This window comes from Schistocerca nitens, chromosome 3 (assembly GCF_023898315.1).
Source record: "Schistocerca nitens isolate TAMUIC-IGC-003100 chromosome 3, iqSchNite1.1, whole genome shotgun sequence".
NCBI lineage: Eukaryota > Metazoa > Arthropoda > Insecta > Orthoptera > Acrididae > Schistocerca > Schistocerca nitens.
In genome coordinates this window covers 346,271,831-346,294,415 of record NC_064616.1, presented here as the reverse complement: position 1 = coordinate 346,294,415, position 22,585 = coordinate 346,271,831, and the positions used below count along the sequence as shown (strand labels likewise).

The 22,585-nt window shown below is 38.8% G+C and overlaps 1 protein-coding gene across 2 annotated transcripts in view; it reads right to left on the bottom strand.

The window, feature by feature from the left end:
- Nucleotides 1–22,585, bottom strand: part of LOC126248297 (zinc finger protein 135-like) — a 192,334-nt gene that overhangs the window by 161,025 nt on the left and 8,724 nt on the right. For both annotated transcript variants that reach the window (XM_049949163.1, XM_049949162.1), the window contains exon 2: nucleotides 16,850–16,915. In XM_049949163.1, the coding sequence (XP_049805120.1) occupies nucleotides 16,850–16,915 (66 nt within the window). The remainder of the gene's footprint in view (nucleotides 1–16,849; nucleotides 16,916–22,585) is intronic.

The window sequence follows — 22,585 nt, the reverse complement described above, 5'->3', positions numbered from 1 at the left end:
CTGCCAACATCATTTTGAATCACAAAGCACTCCATGTGACGATCTCTAATTCCGGAAAAGTTATGCTGCTGAGACTACTATCAAAGGAAAGACCTCATGCTTTAATAATACAATGGCAGATATGTGTTTATGTGAAACAGAGAAATTGGGATACAATAATGCCCATCATTACATTTGCATGTAACACAGTGAAACAAGACACTACAAGCTTTACATCATTCTTTCTGCTCCACAGTCGCGTGGCTATAATGACAATGGATATATTGTTCCTGTTGCAACCAGACGATATTCAGATGACCAAGTGAAACCTCATATCACCAGGACCAAATAAACAAAACACCTGGCTTAGACAGATTCTGTGGATGCTCAGTAGGACAGAGAGAGCTAAAACACCAAGCACTGGCCTGTGAACGACAGCCCAGCAGACTGGATATGGATTTCTATGCCTGTACGGGAAGTAGGACTACCGGAAAAGTTACTCAAATGCTAGTTTGGACTGTATCATATACTTTGTTGCTTGTGTTTTACTACTGTCCTGAGGCTCAGATCGATGATGGGGGCTTCTTGTTCAAGGAAACAAACCCTACTCAATTATCATGAAAATTTGATGGCAGGGGCTACCTTCTACACTCACCATAGATAAGAGGATGTGACAACATGACCTGAATGAGAGGATCCTCCACTGCTGTCCTTCAGAGGACCCCTGAAAAAATCTTCATCTAGGATGCTAAGGTCCTCAAATAAGATGTTCTTCAGGAGAGGAATCAATGCCGCAAACTGTGGTGCACGCAATGTGGAGTACTGGTTAGTGTTGCTTGTTGTTGTGCTGTGGGTCACCAGTTCAAATCCAATTACCAGCATGTATTTGTTATTCATTATTTATCATTTTAAAAGGGTCTCAAAATTTTGTAGCTTTGTAATGTCTGCATATTCCATAATATTCTACTTTGTATAAATAAATAGCAGTATTCTCCATCCGGGTAATTCTGTTCTGTTCTGTCCATATGTTGGTGTTAGTAATAAACATGCTTTCAGTGCCCAATGTTGTACTTCACTAATGACACTGCTTGTGGGTTTGGGCTCAACTGTGGTTACGAAGTGACAACACTGGTAAGAACCTAAACTGGAGATCACGTGTTACAGATTTACATCTAAGCTCTGTAACTTTTGCATTACGGGCAACAGATTTTGGAGACGGGGATGTCAAAATATTGACTTACTTTTCCCATTTTCATTCAGTAATATCTTATAGCACCATATTCATTAATTAATGAAAAAAAGAGTGTATTGCACAGAAGCATGTAATAAGCATAATATGTCGTGTCCTAGACCTCTTTTAGACAGTTTTTTTAACAGTCGGAAATACTGACAACCACCTCACAGTGCTAAATGTAACTATGGTGATTGTTGTCAACAATCAACCATAGTTTCCGCCCTTCCTCCAATGGTGCAGCAGAGAGGCTTGTCCGCACATTTAAACAACAGTTGACAAAGGCAGTCAAAACATCTCCAACCATGTCGGCCCTCGCCCTGTTCTTGAGCACATATCGCACCACGCCAATTGACGGACATAGTATAGTAGAGCTCCTCCATGAGCGACAGCCGCAGACCCTGCTCCATTTGCTGATGCCATCAACCTCCCAAGCCCGCCCCCAGCGTGACCGTGCGGGCCTGCGTGTACGGGAGCAAGGCGGGTTGGATGCCTGCCACGGTCATCGCGGCCCATGGGCAGCGTGTGACATCAGTGCAGACGTCACAAGGGTTGGAGTGCTGCCATCATAACCAGCTCCGCCCACACGTACCCCTCCCCCCCCCCCCCGGACTCCTGTTACCACCGCCGCCTCCTCCTGCACTACCTCCTTCAGGTACAGACGTGGTCCTCGATCACCGCCACTACCCCCCCAGTTGCTGCCTCCCCACGAGCCTGCCACCGGCCCTCCCCACCCCTAGGTGGATCGGAGGCTCCCTCCGATGACCTGGCCTCTGGGTTGGCCGTCATGGACACCTGAGACGTCCCTTCCTCCCTGACAACGGATGTTGATGAGCCTGGGTCTTCTCCCATCTGCCGACCACCACGGCACCGTCCGGGACGTTTTTGTACCTACTCCTAAGTTTCAGTGGGGAGAGGTCTGGTACCAAGTGCCTCAGGTTTCGAATCCTCACCAGTCGGCATGGAACTCTATGACCACTAGAGGTCTCTGCAGCAGTCACGCCATAAGCAGTGGCTGTGCGCTCCTGGCCCCGGGTCTAACGTGACGACACTGTGAATCACATGGTCCCAGTGGCCAATAGTGACATACCCTGTCGCGGATTTAGGCAGCTGCCTCTCACTCAGCGAGGCAGTCTGGTATTTTCGTTGAGTCGATTGATATCTCGCTTACAGATATCGTGTTTACATTGCGTGTTCTTACTTCCCGTTTACGAGTGGACATTGTTTTAATTTCGTGAGGTTATCTCTTGTGACCCCGTTGCTTAATACTTTGTTGTTGATCTTGGTGTCTTGCTTGGTTGTCTGTTGTCGAGCTTGTCCTTCCATTCGCATTCGTCCGTCTTGTTAATTCGCGTGGCGCTCCCATTCGGTCCCGCCATGTTTTCGATAGCGGCAACCCTGTGACCATTCCTAGCGGGGTTACAACAACCCCCGTAACTGACTGCGTAGGTCAAGTAATGGCGTACCACCTCTGACAGCACCGTGCTTAGTAAAGCACTGCCGTATTCAAAACAATCTTCAGATTGATGACCACTTTACTTACTAAATAATGTACACAATATCATATTAATCTGAAAATGAAGGAGGCTCTGCTCTCATCAAATGGAATTTTTTAAGTGTTTTTGTTGCATAAAACAGCTTTCCAATGCCATTTAAAATCAAGAAATTGTTGAGCCCAGAGTAAGCTTACCTTTACACTGGAATGGAATATCTTACAGTTAGGTAATGTTACACACACTGGTTAAGCTAGGGGTGGAATTATAGAGACATCATGTTATTCAGAAGTGCACAATCCAGTAGCTGGTGAAGTGTGTACTCCAAACCACGAATGCACAAGGCAGAAGTAACTGACACCCATCATTTCCAAAACATGCAATTAATGGCAAGTCAGATGATAGCGACAGAAAGATTAAAAGCTGACATACATTTAGCTGTATGTCCAGAACTTTAGGTGGATATGTATTGTCTTGCTGTAAACTAGCCCCTAGTCAAAATGCAACAAGAACTGTCACATGCGGCTACTGGATGCTGCCAAGATAATGAGTGCTGCAGAGTCAATTGTCATCAAATTGTTACCAATCTGGATTTGCTAAAGTATTTCAGAATCTTGTTATGAATTCAACCAATTACTGAAGATATATACTGTTATAGTGCTAATTCAAAGGAAATCTTCCACTTGCTGGGCCACAACACAGGTCAATGAAACACAAAGAGAACAATAATCTTACATACTTTGATGTACATTTCACTGACAGGAATGCACAATGATGGTTACTGGATGTAGAGACTTCGGCAAACTGTGATACAAAGTCCTTGGTAATGACAAGAAGATCAATGATAATGCCATTGTCAACACAGATTTCTGAGACGGTTGCCAAGAGCTGCATATAAATGAAGCCCAGATCACATCTGTACAAATAGCATATGTATTGTTATGGAAAACGTAATGTTCCCAGGAACCGTTTTTTACTTTCCCTTGTTAGATGACATGTAACTGTAAGTCACCTTTCAGTATTTCTCTGATGCCTTCAGTGATTTCATCAAACTACCAAGATAAAAGGGTTTATCATGAGGATAACCAGAGAAACATACGGTCTTCAGGACTACAACTTGTTCGAGAAATGTAACACTTATAACATAGGCAATTTTGGTCTAGTGATAAGTGTTATGGAAATGAAGACTGGTTAGACTGCACCATGACAATAAGCTCTCTATCAGCTCATAATTGGAAAATGGTCACAGTCACAGAGATTGTAGAGAACATTTCATTGGAACAGAGGAGTGAGAACTAGACAACAAACTGTCATGTCTATGAACCATGTGGTACGCTGAAGGTGTTCATTCTCCAGTATTAAAAAACATAGATACAGATCTATGGTACAATCTAGCAATGGATTTTGTACATTGAAGTCCTGCATCTATATCTACACTTACATAGAAACTCTGCAAATAACACTTAAGTGCCTGACAGTGTTCTTCGAACCACCTTCTCAATAATTCTCTATTATTCCTCTTTCTAACAGTGCATGGAAAAAACAAACACCTATATCTATCTGTGTGTGCTCTGATTTTCCTTATTTTATTATGATGATTGTTTTCTCCCTATATAGGTCGGCATCAACAAAGCATTTTCACAATTGGAAGAGAAAGTTGGTGACAAACTTCGTGAGAAGATTCCACCACAACGAAAAACTCCTTTGTTTTCACGATGTCCACCCCAAATCCTGCATCATGTAAGTGATACTCTCTCTGCTATTTCTTGATAATACAAAATGTGCTGCTCTTCTCCGAACTTTCATGATGTACTCTATTAATCCTACCTGGTGAGGATCCCACACCGTGCAGCAGTACTCCAAAAAAAGGATGGACAAGCACAGTGTAGGCGGTCTCTTTAGTAAATCTGTAGCATCTTTTAAGTATTCTGCCAATAAAACACAGTCTTTGGTTCATCTTCACCGCAACATTTTCTATCTGTTCTTTCCAATTTAAGTTGTTCATAATTCTAATTCCTAAGTATTTAGTTGAATTCATGGCCTTTAGATTTGACTGCTTTATCATGCAACCAAAGTGTAAAAAGATTCATTTTAGCACTCGTGTGCTAAATCAATTTGAAATTCTTTCTCAATAGCTCTCATCACTTCGTGTGAGTAAAGAGCTAGTTGTGTTTCTCAAAAACAATGTCTTCTAGATCCATGTTGACTTTCTGTCAATAGACCGCTCTCTTTGAGGCAATTCATAATGTTCAAACACAATATATATTTAAAAAATCCTGCTTCATATGAATGTTAATGATATGGGTCTGTAATTTAGTGGATTACTCCTATTGCCTTTCTTGAATATTGGTGTCACCTGTGCAACTTTCCAGTCTTTGGGTATGGATCTCTCCTGAGTAAGCAGTTGTATATGATTGTCAAGTATAGAGCTATTATATCAGCATGCTCTGAAAGAAACCTAATTAATAATAAGAAAGGCGAGGACAGCTACTCTATTAAATTTTTGTAGTTAATATCAGTGTACCATGGAAGTTTGATACTTCTATGATAACTGGTAGTGATACACAAAACTCAACGGCTTACAGTTCATACTTAACAGCGCACTGTGCACACAGTTAACTGTCAGTGATCCAGGCTGAGAAAGCACATTCAAGGAAAAATGAAAACTTTCTACACAAAATGGGCACTCATATTATGCAATTCCAAACAAATAAAAATGACTTCAGCATACCACATGTAGAGATCAATGGCGACATACCAAATGAAACTTCATCTGTGAAATTCCTAGGTATTCAGATGTGTAACAAACTGAGTTGTTCTGCCAGAACTAGTCCAACATTTATTGACCTCAACAGTAACACACAGACAGCAGAAAGTGTAAATGATGCTGTGATGACCAGCAAAGTATTCTGCAAGGTAATTGCTAATGATTCACATGCAGGTCATCCATGTGAGGAAAAGATGAAAGCAACAGTTTGGTGGTAGACACAAATTACTGCCAGTGCTGTTCTGTGGGCAACATATAATACGTTGCAGTGAAAAGCAGCTTTGTTCAGGTGACCTGTCAAGGCATGCCCTGCTCTGCACTCACCACTGGTGAAAGAGCAAACTTATTAACTTAGCGACCTCTGGCCTCTACACTAGACTCTCACTAATCCGGCCATTCCTGGCACATATGGGTGCCGGATTAGCGGAAGTGCCGGATTATTGAGTGTCTGAAATTTATTTTATTCATTTATTTTGTTTTTATTTATTTTGAAAACATAGGGGATATAGTGTACTGTACTTTATTAAACCAAAGGATACAATTCTAAAACACAGAGAATACACTTTATGAAATCCAAAAATACATTAATTTTCAAAGAAAACTTAGTCTTTGAGTGACTGTACATAATTATACAGTTGTATTACTCATTATGAAACATGTCCCTAATTTTTAACTGTCGCAACGATGATACACGATGGTGGAATGCTTTATCATGCAACAGATTTACAACTATTACATCAGTAATGCACATATCTGGTTGTTGCATAATGTACTCCAGGAAGACCTCGGCAGCTACAGCACCAGCAGTGTGAGAAATCTTCATGCTCTCTCCTCCTGTGTCCTCTTCATCATCATTTTCATCATTACTTTCTTGCACGCTTTTGATTATTTCTTCATCTGTTCAAGTTTGGTCTGTATCACAGTTTTCCTCATTCATTCAACCACTTTGTAACATCATCAACATCATCATCATCGTCATCATCAACTTCTTCTCCTCCTGGAAGGTTGTGGAACATGTCAGTGTACAAAGTAACTGATTCCAAATTGAATGGCTCATTGCTGTCCCTCACTACTGGATCCAACTCGGCATCATTGGATGGCCACAATTTCCTCCAGCTCTTCTTTATGGTAGTGCTCTCCACTTTACCCCATGCTTCGACTGCTTGGAAAACAATATCACGTATGTTAATTGCTTTCCACACCTTCAGCACTCTCGACAGAGTCGTTTTCACTTTCATTCAGAAAGGAGACAAGAAGTGAATGTTTGAGAGTGAAACAGTAGAGAGACAGCTTGAAGGTGGTTCACTGAACCCTCTGCCAGGCACTTTATTGTGAATAGCAGAGTAATCACATAGATGTAGATGTAGATGTTAATCGATTCCAAAATTCCCTGGTCTATGGGCTGAATTAGGGCTGTCACATTGGGTGAGAGATCGGGTGCTTGCGCATGTATATCATCAGACTTTAGAAAACACCTGAAGGATGACTGGGAGCATTGTCAATTATAAGGATAACTTACAGTGGAAGTTTTTCCATCTTTAGCTGTTTCTCACTGCTGATACAAACGTTTCGTGGAACCACCGAGAGAATATTTGTCTGTCCATCCACGCTTTCTTCTGGGTGCAATACTGCACTGGTTGGTAGAGTATTTATGTCAGTGTGTTGAAAACAATGTGGATGTTGGGATTTTCCAATCACCATAAGTGGTAGTTTATGACTCCCATTTGCATTACAACACACCATTAATGTTACGCGCTGTTTCTGTTGCTTGTAACCACGAACTTCCTTCTTGTTCTTGGCAGCTAATGTTTTTGAAGGAAGTATCCTGTAAAAGAGTCCTGTTTCATCAGCATTATACAAGGCATCAATAGTTAAATCTTCTTCCTCTATTATCTTCCGTATCTTGCTTGCAAACTCATCAGCATTCTTATCATTAGCTGAGCGACTTTCCCAGGTGACTGTCAGCTGCCAAATGCCATGTTGTTTCTTCCGTTTGATAGCCAACCTTCACTCATTGCAAACAAGTTACTATCATTTCATCCCCATCAACGCACAAGTCACCAAAGTGGCGTCAAATTGAAAGACTTGCAACCGGCGAACGGTCTACCCGACGGGAGGCCCTAGTCACATGACATTTATTTATTTACCACCATGTTGTTTGTTAAATGCAGCTGCTTTTTCCTTTATAATCGGGCCACTGACTGGAATTCCTTTAATGTGTTGTTGTATGAACCATCTATGAACAGCTACGTCCAGTTTTCAGTCTCACTCTTTCACATAACATTCCATTTTCCCAACTCGCTATCCATTTGTGTTGAGTACTGTCGAATAACATCATCTTTCTTTTTGATGTCATAAATAGTTGCTTGCCCAACACAGAACTCAGCAGCAATGGCTTTCTGCGAAGAACCTCGATTTAACTCATCTAAAATTTCGAGTTTCTGTTTGAGGTCGAGCGTAATGCATTTCCTTTTAAAAGACATGATTCCGAACTATAAAGAACGCTACAATTTGTAATACATATGAGAAGAATTGTTTAACTATGCATTGTTGTGCACAATAATTCATTGTGCATGTGTTTTTGGATGTGCGCCAGATTACTGAGAGGCCGGACTACTGAGGGCCGAATTAGCAAGAGTCTAGTGTAGTTGCTATTGATGTCTCTGCTTGATACCAACCCTCTTCCCCAAGTTTGGCGTATAGGGCCAAAAATAACCATCGAAATGGATGTTAGGTATGAACTTAAATGCCAAGGGCCCCACCTCATCAGTGGTGCTAGCTGTGGTGTCCTCTCATGCACTCGCAGCAATTTACTTTTTGCCTGAAAAGTTTGTAGTTCCAAGAAGTTAGCAGGCCAGAGAAATGTGTCAATCATTGGGAAATGCTGTTCCAGAGGTGTAGTGCAAGCTGCACTCAACACATGACCTAAGTACTCTACTATTTTCCTTCAAAAAATTTGCTCTTCCGGAGGCTGCACTTCAGCTCTGCTTCTTGATGACACAAAAACACACAGGTGGTCACCTTTGCTCTTCTCAGTGACAGTAATATTGTCAAAACAGTTTTCATTGACAGGTAAGCTGTAACAAACACTGTTGAAAAATTGCTAGCCTACTTGTCACACAAAATGAAAGGTGAAGATAGTGGTATAGTCCTGTAGGTGCGGTTATCACCAAGAACTGTTTTGAGTCTTTATTAATGGGTAACTGCAAGTATGCATTTGTTAATACTAACTTTGAAAAATATTTGCAACCTGCTGAGATATAGGGTAGGAGTCTCCTACTAACTGAGTCTTTACTGTCTATTTAAAATTGCCTCGCATCCTTAGAGAACTACTTGTTGGGACACGTAAATTTCGTTCAAATGATAATATGACAAACAACATGAAATCATTTTTAACAAAATAATGTAAAATCTGTGCTTGTCACTTATTACTGATCTATTAATTAAGTGGCGGCCTTTCTCTGACTTATCTAGCTTATGGATTGTTACCATGTCAGATGATGAGTGGTGCAATCTACAATTGATGCAATGAACTCTGGTTACTTTGTTTGTCTACCAATCATTCATCATCAAAAACTTCCTTTACTAATGACACCACTTCAAATTATTGTGTTGTATGTGAAGTGTCATGGAGTGTAGAGTCTGCAGGGCAAGAGCCTCCTCAGACCAAACTTTCCCATTGGGAGCGAGCTGAACAATAACAGCTCTAATTAACGAGTTCATGTATGACACTTCACACTCATTACACTTTCAGCTAAGACTTTGGAAATCAGCAATCCATGATACATATTTTTGCCCAAACTTCCGGTCACACTGATTAATGTGCAAACAAGCTTTCACAATGTGAGTTTTCCAGCCAAAATGTTGAGTCAGTTAAATATTGTTGAAGTCTATGCTACCTGGGTCACACTGTGGCCATAATTTCTGCCTCACTCTGTACATCTGACTGAAAGAGGACAATAAGTATACCCGCTTAGAGGGGAGATCAATCAGTTCTTTAACCTCACAACAGAGGATGAGGCACATTTCTTAAATCTCTTCATACTTGTCGAGAATATCATATGACATCAGTAAAGGAGAGAATGTGGCACTAGCTGCTGCAATAACGCCATCTGTTGCTCCATTTGCTGCTGTGGTTTCTTCTGTTGTACTTGCTGGTGAAGCAACTGCTGTTGCTGTTCTTGCAGCTGAGTTTTCTGCTGCCACTATTTGAATAATTATTTGCCCATATAATGAGTATTTCCTCATCGTCACTTTTGTATCTCTATGGATGCACATATACACTGTTTGAGCGTACAATACAGAGAAATGCAGTGAAGCTGCCATTAACTTCACAATCTCATGCTTAAGCAGAAAGTTTGATAAAGCCAAAGTGTGGTTCTAGTACTTAGTAGAAGTGTGCAAATAGCCAAGGCATAATAGCTCACAAGAACAGTACAAAACAACAACCCAGAGACAAATCCAAATACAATACCAAAGTTGATCCACCATACAATAAACTCAGCAAAATGAACAGCTTAATAGAACACAACAAACTGACTTCTTGTGGCTAATGCCATACTTAAATAGTGAAAGGCACCATCTATCTCACACCATGCGGTCCTGTTATATAGTGGTCTGCCTCGTCATGTAGTGGTCTCAGGAAGTGCAGGGCTATCCACTGCCAGCAAGAATCAACTCCTTTTAGTTACTATGATGGTGAGCATGTTCATTTCCTCATCAATGGCTGCAGGGGATACAAAACTTTCACTGCTGCTGTTGTACTGAAGAATAGTGTGGTGACATTAACACATAGGTAAAAGTTAATTATTACCGTACGTAATATGTGATGTCTATACCAACACTGTAGGTAGGCCTGACATTATAAATCTACAAAAATACGACTCCTGCTAGTTGATTGATGAATTTTGTTTCACAAATAATGAAACTTTACATTCAGAGTCACCACCCATCATAAGTTTACCTCTGAAAGTTTATAGACAAACTTCTCTCAATTTCTGTATGACAAGGATGATTTTAATGTGAGGCACTTGAAGGGCACAACACTTTTCACATGATGGGAGCTATTGTTTGCATCACTGCAGAAGTGTGATTTTTCCAGATCAAAATAATCAAAGAGTAAAAGACACCATCAGCATGAGTCATATTAAGTTCCAGAGGTATTTGGTTACAAAATTTGGGCAGAATAACAATGCAGGATACCTTGTGATTAACGAACAAGATATCCCCAATATTTATCTATCTTCAGAAGCTCTTATTCTTTCCATGTCCATTTCTTAAGGGCTTTATAGAAAAAGCAAAGATTCGTTTACTTTCAGCTGCATGAACTTTATTGGCAACTGTCTAGAAACTACGGCGGACCACATATTTCAATTAATGCCACAACTAACAATCATAGTTACAATAATACAATCATATACAATTATGACATTCAGTCACAATTAACATACACAATGTGGTTTGAAAGTAGAATAATAATAGGAAAGATAACAGTTTTAATAGTGATCTGTACAGCTTAATCTAATAAACAGAAGAAATCCAAATAAATGACAGTGAGAGAAAACACAGAATATAAAATAGGAAGAGAGATGGGTCAAGATCCCATTGCACCTGCCAGTGGTTATGGCCTTGGAATGTATAGTGTCTAAACCCCAAGTATAGTTGCATAAAGCCGTTGTTAGTACTAATCAAAGAATATTATGCTACATTATAAAAGTTAAAACTGTATTTTACATTGAAGATATCCTACAGAGCCTATTATTATAGGTATAATACTAATCTAATGGCAGTAATTATCATATGTTTGACCTGTACCAGATAAGTGCAGTGGAAGACAATGTTTTTTCTAGATCCTTAATCTCCACACTTGGAGATGCCTCTCTGCCTCAGCTTGACTCAGTTAAGAAGAGTGGGGTAAGAATCGTGTCCTATAAAAAGATGCACCATGCCCCAATTCGAATTGACAAGGTGTATTTTCAAGCTTCCCTACATATTTGAGATGAGAGAATAAACTCATATACCCTTACCAGTGTTGTCCCACTGACCCTGTTATCTAATTTTTTAAGCGGCGTTTATTCGTGACCCTAACAACAGTTATTTCAGCCAGTTTTCTGTATTTACATTGCTTAGTCAGCATAAAGCAACATTTTACCTAATAGTGATTTGTACTGGGTATCTACCACGAACTGATGACTCTACTGGAGTAGTTTGGAATGCAACAAATAGTCTCACTAGCACTCCCCTCTGTCCTTGACATACAGTTCTTCTATGTCACACTATACCACCCATGTATTGGCTCCAAAACTGAATACTGTTGTGAAAGTGGTACTGTTGTATGCTAACATGGCAGATGGTGATAGCCAGAAATTAGAAGTTACTGTTCTTATTATTTTATGCATAATTTTGGAAGACTTATCCACTATTGCTGATATGTGATGCTACAACTAAGTTTCTTATCAATTTACACATCCAGCTATCTGCTAGTCATCTTCCTAGATGTGAATAATTTAATAACACCGGTCAACAAATAAATCTTGGTTTCAGCTACAAGAACAACAGACACCAATTCTGGAAGATAATTCACCCCTGAATCCAGATCAACTTCAGAATTTCTGTACTAGCCTCAATTTTCACATAATATTGTTTTTGTAAATGCTTACAGCAGCCTTTGTACTATAAACTGATGAGCCACAACATTATGACCACTGTGCACCACAAGATTGAATGCTGCCAGTTGGTATTGCAGACATGTGACACGGTAAAAAAACAGGAAATCCATTGACATAGGCGCACTGACCACACATTGTTGAACATGGGGCTCAGACAACTGCTGTGTGTTCCCCGTGCTGACCTAACAAAATCATCAATGATGATTGCATTGGGCATGGTATCATCAAGACTGGACCGTGGATCAATGGAAACGTGTCACCTGGTCAGATAAATCACGTTTCTTGTTTTACTAAGTTGATGGCAGTTTACAGACACGTCATCATCCAGGTGAACAGCTGCTCAAAACATGCCATGGACACAGGCTCGTGGGGGCATGGGGGAAATTCACCTGGCCTGCAGTAGTAACTGAATGCACCATCATATTTGTGGAGTAGATGAATATTACTGAGGATCACCTGAATCTCTCCACACTTCTTGTCCCTGCTTGCAGAATAAATGTCTGTCACAAGGCCGTAATTGTGCCTCAGTGGTTTGGACACCATGATAGTGAACTCATGTTGACGTCTTTGCCACTAAATTAACCTGATCAGAATCTAATGGAACACATCTGGGACACAATCAGCACCAGTTCAGAACCCACAAACTACTGGCCCATAATTCACAGGAAGTGTGTGACCTGTCTATAGTCACCTGGTGCCACATACCTCCAGAAACATACAAAGGACTCGATGAAGACATGCCATGCAGACTTGATGTACTGTGTTTCAAAGGCAGATAAACCTTCTATTATGCTTTGGTCTATCAGTATATGTATCTGGCAAAATGACAAGATCATTGACACCCCTTAAGACAAAATGTGTGGCTCATTTGATTCACAGTGGTGTTGGAATGTTTGGTCCACTTGCATATCTCCTCTGCTGCCTTTTGCATGTTCAGCACTGTATTAGTCTTCACTTGCTATAACATTCCCATGATGCACCTGCATTGGCAATTCTTCACTGTGACATACAAGGCCTAATAGCAGGTGGAAAATTGGGATTCTGCAGAGTTTTCTACATTTTTGGGGGTAGTTCCATATGTTTTTGTCTGAAAAAATAATATACATTGTGTGGCCCATTTATTCCTTCCAAATTCTGGGAGCAGCACAAGGCATGTAACATGATCCTCTTAACTGCCCTTTCAGGCTATCAGACATAACAAACAGCATATGTTCTTGTCCTGGTCACCAACCGTATGCCCAAAATAAAGTTTGTAGCAGTTTAACTCTGCACAGATATAACAAAAAGAATTTGTGCTATTTACAGAGTAAGAAGCTTTCCTTATTCTAAATTAAAACAAAATGCAAACTTTAACTTAGAACAAGAAGTCCCTTTATATAAAATTCAGCACTCTCACTGATGAGAGGAAAAAAAAAAAGAAAAACACCAATGTGATTCTGTATGTTCAAGTTCAACTCATCAGCAGTGCTACCAAACCTCTTTCTTTTCCTGTAGGTACATTTCTGAACTGAGGGTCATGCATGGTAATTCCTTTACATACTTCAATTACTTTCAACTATTAAATCTGCAGACTGTTTAAATTAAGCCACAGGAGAATAACCAATATGTAGCATTTTCGAGGATTTCAGTACGTAGAGAGTAGCATTTCACAAGAAAAGTGAGCATGAATTCAGCATCTATGACTTAGCAAAGAACATCATTTACACTCTTTGTAAAAAGTGACAATGACCTATGTAGTCTTCCTTTAAGCAAAATGTAGCTACTTTTATGTGCTGCAATTGTCAGTTTCATTCCATCACACCACTTCCTCATCTGCTGCAGCACACTAAACAGGCTTTTATTCTTAAAAGTGGCTACTAAGTTCACAAAAACCACTACTAGAAAATTTTCACCATACACAAAGATACACCAGCTACACTAGTGTTCCCATCTATCAAAGTGAGGGGGGAGGGGTGTCTATCATGAGATATATCCATCACTTTCCAATTTCCCACAGACTACTCCTCCACTTGCCCTCGGCAGTAATCTTCGAAGCTATGATAATCAGTGGCAGCTGTTGTGTAAGAGCACAAGAGCACATGAAAACCCCAGGTTTTGACACTTTGCATATTTATTGATTATTTTTCTTTGAATACTGTTAAACATAATGTAGATGTGGTAACCTGAAATACATGGCATTAAATCTACTGTGCTATACTTCACTGCTATCCTCTAGCTCCATGAAACTTGGCATCAGGGTCATGAGCACACCTTCAGCTGTGCATCTTTTAAGGAGCTTTTGCACATACACAACTGGCATGATGTAAGTGCCTTACAGGCCAAATACCTACAGCTTTGATAAACAATGCGCATGGTTCACGGTGTGCACAGCTAGCCCTTATCACTCAACTACAAGTTTATGTCAATGCCACCAGGTGGTAGCACACTGCAGCAGACTTTTATCCCCTTCTTTTGATTGGCATAAATCTCACTAGATGGTAGCACACTCCACAGATATGCCAGTTCACTCAATATGTAATAAAATTAGATTGGATATCAGTATATGGTATAGTTATATTGATAGAAAAACCTATTTTGTGGGGTTCTGAATGAGAGATAGTATATTAGCTTTGGATTTTATCATGCAGTAATCAGCTTGCAGCACTAAGAACCATAAAGCACACCATCATTGATTGTGAGACTGCAGCACTTATTCATATTTCTGACATCTGTTGGTATTTTGGTGGGTCATGTTTATCTGTACTCTAGGCCCACACTGTGCATGTGAACTTTTACAAAAAGCAGTCTCACTGGTTTCTCTGATATTCACTTAAAGTGGGATCGAAGATGGTGTGCTTTTGGTCCTTGTGGTTCTCAGTGCCTTATTTACATTCTCGTCAAGTGCCAACATTGGTAGACAGTACTTCTTGACTTTAATAATTTCCACAAACAGCAGTTTGTATTTGGAGTTGGTTATTTACTGTGTAGGAATTGGCTTTTGTCGGCAGTGTCAACAGGAACTCTGTTGAAATTGTTTTAAGTGCTAACAGAAAAGAAAATAACTAGGTAAAGTTAGCCACAAATGTACGAGGGCTTTCCATACTAGATCAGTTGACTGACAAAGTGACAAAATCACATAAGTTTGACTATAAGTGAACATTTAACAAAGATGTGTATAATAAGCATAAGTTGTTGTGCGAGTGCAACATAAAAATATCCGATTTTCTGCCGGAAGTTAATTTTTTAACTAATACATGTGTTGGGGATCTTCTACATATATCAAAAATAAAAATTTAAAAAAGCATGAAAATTCCCACTTACTCACAAATTGAAACAGGCTGTACCTAAAGTTTAAACGCTATTTCGTTCTTGTCGTAAACTGCACTTTATTATGTACAAAACAACAAAATTCCACAAAAACAATTCTTTCTTTCCTCAGATAAGTCACGGATATTATTATTATTATTATTATTATTATTATTATTATTATTGGCAATGGCTGTAGATGTATAAATATGTTGATGAGCATAATTGTTTCACACTCATACTTATCTGAATCTCAAAACTTGTGAACACCCAGAATCTATACTCATGAGCCACCACAGATGATAATGTGTCGCAGTTACCTGTACCTTTCACAGACACACGAATAACTTAGGCCACCAAACACTGGCAAAGGTGCCTGTGATGTCAATGACAATTACCATTACGTATTTTTGAGTGGTTTTATGTACTATGTCAAGTGCTTAATTTATGGCCTTTATTAAGTGATATCGCATAAAACAAAACTGACAATGGCCAAGTCCATGAAGCTCCCTGTGTGCCTAGAGCTGGTCAGAGAGGAGAAGCTCCTGGACATTTGACAGTATATTTATAAGGCAAATAGACCTGTAGGACTTATATTCTGAGGTTCTTGGCTTCAGTTATTGGAAAATACTACTCTTGAAGTCATCTAATATTCGAATACCAACCAACTCACAATGCTTCGTTTAGTACAGATGTCAAGTAACGTATTATCTCTGGAGGTAGTGGTTGCAGAATTTCAGCACAGATGATATCAGACCAACGTGTTTTCCCTTCCATTAACTTGACCAGTGCCACCTAAACCTTCTCTGGGGCTACTGGATATATATGAGTTTCATAATCCTGATTCTGAGTGACTTTGCTTCCTTTCTATTATGTATCTAACTCTCTTCAGTTTCTTCATTTTATCTGTAGTTCCAAACGATGGAACCATCTTTTCCTTATGCACCACGTTCATAAAGCTTTTATCAGCCCTCCATCTTGAATATAAAAGAGTATGTAGGAAAACAAGATTTTGGTGTACCTAGTGAAAGTAGTTAAACCATGCATGTTGAAGCTATTCTGCACTGTGATAAGACACGATCACAGCCTGCAACATGGCATGGAAAGACAAAAATTCCATACGAAGGAAATCTACATACTTCCCAAACATCAAAATGTCTTAATTGTTGCATGCATCATCACGTTGTATGACTTTATCACCATCATTTACAATAAAATTGAGAGAATTCTGAATGTAACATTAACATTACACACTTAACCAGAGTTACTCCCTTTAAAGGTAATAGTGACACAACCATTTGACTGCTTCTTCCACAAAGCAGTGATCATCCACCCAAATTGAACAAAACTATAACTGTAAGCACAATTAAATAGCTCAATAAATAATATCACTCTTCACCTATATTGAAATATGGTAAATATTTACCTGCATGTCCTCTTTCCAAGCAGGTGATGGTGGCTCTTTCTCAGGAAGTTCATCAGAAGAGCTCTCCTATTAAATTAATAAAAGGTACAACAAATTGCAGTTTAAAATAAATTAAAAAACTGAATAAAGAAAATAATTACCTATCACTAAACAATGTAATAAAAGGGTAACAAAAATGTGAAAAAATAGTTACTTGAAAAGTGTTGTTAGTGCACAATGAAACAGAGAGAAATGCAGGTAAACAACAGAGATTTTTTTCTTGTTAGTGAGCATCTTTTCTGTCCTAATAAGATGCTCATCATCATTTAAACAGACTTACTCATCTAACATATGGAAAATAATGCTGACTGGTTGTGAAATAATTTGTGGAAAAATGAGATGCACTTTTCACTTAATGGAGGCATAGCTATACACAACTGTTAACTGTGCTTAGCTAGTATAACAACTATGACTGACTTGCCAGTTGTTTTCCTTCAACACACTTTATTTACATTTTATCATATTAATAAATCTAAGGAAATAAAATTTTTGTAAACAAGTACTTCTTTCTAATGTCTTTCTTTGATTATTTTTTTCTTTTCACTTTGGAACTGCTTAAAGAGGTGGGAAGAAGCAGTAGGAAGAGGGGGGGGGGGGTGGTTAAGTATTTCTTGGGACATGACTAGAAAGTGTACAACAAGAGCTGAACATATGCATATCCTACTGATAAATACCAAAAAGTTAGAAGGCAAATCTACAAATCCTTTCAGTATTTTACTGTGCTCTGTCACTGATGATTTTGAAAAGCAGTTAAAATGAAACTTCTGAAATTTTTAGCAATCTTATGGTAAGTACCACTGAAGTAGTTTTAAAGTTTAGCTGGAACTAGTCATTTTGCACAGACTGTTGATTCCACACAGTAGCTTTAGTTAAGTGGTTTCCTCATTAACCCTGCTAGATGTGCAAATCAAAGACATGGATGAATTGACATGTGTAACATTGCTCATGTCCAGAGGGGGTGCCTGCAGCATAACACAAACTTGTCTATCGCAAGATGGTCATGTGAACTTCCATAGTGTACAAATATAAGGCCGCCCGGTGGCGGTCTCTACTTCAGATGCTGTTATCCGACTTGCTTCTACCAGTGGACTCTTTGAATGCCATAACTGTTTACTGTATACATGGTGCTACAAATTATCAACTTGTGGTTGCCACAACCACTAGGATTAATTTAACTTTGACTACTAAACATGGTGCTAGGTGATGCTTGGACATACTGATCTTGATTAGGAACTGTCTCATGTTAATTTATATTGTGCCTCCAATCCAAGAACTATTACTGTTTGATTCGTAGACTAATACACAATGCTGTTAAAGAAGCTATTTGCGTTCAACAAACTCTGTTGTCCCTAAATGACGGTTATAAAAGTTTTTCAAGCAAAACCAATTCCTGCTGTACTCTACATACAGTACCGTTTCCCGAAGTATACACAGCATCCTAAATGTAACATATTCTTAAGTATAAAAAAATATGACAGTTTCACTGTGTGTTGTAAATAAATTGTTGTTTCAGAAAATGCTTCACACCATATAGAGCATTTATAGGTTTGTGTCCATACAGAAAGCAAATATATGTATTTTTGAACTTTCATTACACACACAGCCTACTTTTCACAATGGTTTTCCCTTAGGAATAACTTCCTCTCAGCTTATGATGGAAAGCAATGATCTCCTTATGCTTAGGAGTTATTGTCCAACTTTTAGCGCCACTGAGATCTCTTGCTTTGGTAAATGAGATTGTTTTATTCAGTATTCAAGATATTTTGAACATAATAAATTTTATTTACATCAAGAAGCTTATGTCCACAAATCGGCAAGGTTTTAGAAAGCATAGCTCACGCAAAGCTCGGCTTGTCCTTTTCTCACATGATATATTGTGAACTATGGATGAAGAGCAACAGGCAGAGTCCATATTTCTAGATGGCTGGAAAGCATTTGACACGGTGCCCCACTGAAGACTTAACGAAGGTATGAGTGTATGGAATAGGTTCCCAGACATGTAAGTGGCTTGAAGACTTCTTCAGTAACAGAACTCAGAATGCTTTCCTCATCAGCGAGTGTCTATTCAGAGACAAGGGGACCATCAGGAGTCCCCAGGGAACTATGATAGGACCACTGTTGTTCTCTATGTACATAAATGATTCAGTGGACAGGGTGGGCAGCTATCTGTGGTTGTTTGCTGACAATGCTGTGGTGTGCGGTAAGGTGTTGAAGTTGAGTGGCTGTAGGAAGATACAAGATGACTTTGATAAAATTTCTAGTTGGTGTGATGAATGGCAGTTAGCTCTAAGTGTAGAAAAATGTAAAATACAGATGAGTAGGAAAAACAAACCCATAATGTTCAGATATAGCTTTAGTCACATCGTTTAAATATGTGAGTGTAATTCTGCAAAGCAACATAAAATGGAATGAGCATGTGATGATTGTGGTACAGGAGGCAAATGGTGAATTTGGTTTATTGGGAGAATTTTTGGGAAGTGTGGTCTATCTGTACAGGAGATCGCATATAGGACACTAGTACGACCTATTCTTGAGTACTGCTGAGGTGCTTGGGATCCATACCAGGCTGGGTTAAAGGAATAAATCAATGCAATTCAGAGGCAGGCTCCTAGATTTGTTACCAGTAGGTTCAAATGACACACAAATGTTACAGAGATGCTTCTGGAACTCAAATGGGAATTCCTGGAAGGAAGATATTCTTTCTGAGGAACACTGTTGAGAAAATTTACAGAACCAGCACGTGAAGCTGAATGCAATAGAATGATTCTACTGTCACTAACATACATTTTGCGTAAGGACCACAAATACAAGATATGAGAAATTAGGACTTATAGGAAGGCTTATAGGCAGTCATTTTCCCCTCACTCTATTTGTGAGTGGAACAGGAAAGGAAATGATTAGTAGTGGTACAGGGTACCCTCTGCCATAAACCGTGCCACTGCTTGCAGAGTATGTATGTATGTATGTATGTATGTATGTATATGGACACCTAAGAATTCTGAAGTTTTCATCCTATTTATTATTTCCACACCATGTGCAACACTTATCCTGTGATTATTAGATGTGCAGAACTGAATACATTGTGTATCTTTAAAATTGAGGGTGAGACGATTTGTGGAAAACCAATGACACTTAAGAACTTTGCTAACCATTTTTCCTGTGTATGTACTTGTATGTATGCTTGGATTGATAACAATACTACTGTCATCTGCAGCAAGAACTAATTTTGCTTGCTGTGTGTTAGACCAAAGATTATTTACATACATGAGAAACAATAGTGAATCTAAGACTGACCCCTGAGGAATCCCATGTGTGATTTTTCCCCAGTCAGAATTATGTCCCTGGACTATATTGCTTTAATGACTAAGTACAACTTTGTGCATTCTTTTAGTTAGATATGACATTATCCATTAGTTGACTAAACCACCAATCTTATAAAACTTCATTTTATCTAAGAGAGTACTGTGATTTACAGAGTCACATGTCTTAGATAGATCACACAACATACCAACTGGTGCTATTGTATTACTTAATGCTTGTAAAATTTTGTGAGTTAACATGTGAATGGCATTTTCAGTAGAGCAACTCTTCTGAAATCCAAAATGTGATTTGCTGAGGATATTATTGTTACTAAAGTGAGATACGATTCTAGAATACAACACCTTTTCAACAATTTTGCAAAATGTCTGCATCATCATACAGATGACAGTGCCTGGCCACAACTCTTAGGTTCCTTCAAAACACCCATTAGATTTGCCTCGATAGGATCCATAACACTCAATTAATGCTCAAGGATACATCACATTAGTGTTGTATACAAGCCCAAAATTCTCATCATACATAAGTATCTTCAATTTGACCTCAATAAAGTCCATTTTAAGACATTTGAGTGAGGTGAGTAAGTCCAGCAGTGTACCATTAATGCTGTTCTCAATGGTTATCAAACATTTTTCTTATTTTTATACAAATTTTTTGCATCAGCCCATATTTAAGGGATGCTGTAAGCAGCTGCACACAACAGAAAACTTATGTAAATTGTTTAAAATTTCACTACAGTTATCAAAAGGGAAGACACTTTCTTGTGTCCAAAAGCATCAACAATAACACACTGAAAATACTGCTCATACTGTGTTACACATCATTTATATACCTCTCCTAAATGTCATTAGGCCCATTTTTGCTGGTTTTTCCAACACACAACTGCAATTTTGTTTTTGCAATGTGTTGGTGGAATCAGCCAAAACAATACAGCCCACAATGTCATACACGACTGCCATCCTGAATGGAAAATGACAGTTTTCTTGTTACAAGCTTTTTTAATTGCAATTTTATTTGCTCATTTGACTGATTTGAGGTTTTATAGGTGCATGACAAGGCCATGAGTCTGCCCATCCTAGTTAAACACAGATGTTAATGAGTATGATTTGGTGGGAGGGGGTGGGAGAGGGTGGATAAACTATGACCTTTTTCAGCATCAGATCTATTTGTTATGACACATTACTGTAGTCCATTTTGTGACTAAACTAATAATGAGCAGGAGAGAAATGTTTACACACCAAAAAAACACTCTTGATGCGTGCAGCCTAAAAGAGAAGTAATCCGTGAAGAAATTTGGGAGTATCAGTTAAACCTTGTTAATTAATTATCATACTTGACATTGAAGCTCTCCTGCCCATATTTGCTTACAAACAGCTTTGTTTTTGGAGGTGGTCCGCTCTGAGCAAAATACAATTTTATCCTTTCCTCTATCTCCCAGACATGTTTTGCTGGAGTTTCATATCATCAGTTGGCTTTTATTTTATTTCTTGTACCACATGCTGTGGTTTTCCTGGGCTTCATGTTCTTTATTGCACTTGTTTTCTTTCACAGCTTCTCCTTTTCTCTGGTTTCACCATTTTCTTCACTTGAAGATCTTTGCCATGTAACTTTCACTGTCACCTACTATGATTCTATCTCTATCTCTACCTCTCTCTCTCTCTCTCTCTCTCTCTCTCTCTCACGCCCACACAGACCGCCCACACCCATACCCATAGCGTTGAACAGCTGTAGAGTGATAAGCTGGTACAAAATATACTGTCCTTAGCACATCGCTTTGTAATGTAACACTCTTTAAATCCAGTTCAAATCTCTGAGTAATATTGAAGAACGGTTATTGATACAAAAAATTACTGAATGTATTCTTAAATGTTAAACTGTTTTCAGAAAAAAAAATAATAAATAAATTATTGGCAGATGTGGTGACATTTGAGACAGACTCTAGTTTCCTATTCTACTCCTCTCTTTATCTACTTTTGTATGGCTGCACTGTTGTGAAGATAAAATGAGAACACTAACATAAAAAAGATTTAATAATAAAGAATAAATGCACAAGATGCTTGAATTGCTCGATTCAGATACTAGTCGATTTCTAGAGAATCCATGATTCTTGGAATTCTGTAATCTGAATTGGTATGTGACACATTTCTAACTAAAATCATTATATATACCTTTTTACTCTAATTCCAGTTATTCTAAGTAAATATTAGTGCAATTGCTATTATTGCCAATAGATACTAGATGAAATTTTGAGTGAGTGGCTCATAATTTCAAGTAATTTGTGAAATTCTGAGGGTTATTTACTTACTTGGAATTAGCAACATTGGTCTGACTGACTGACATTCATTCATGTCCATATGACTTAGTGAGCAGCAACATAAC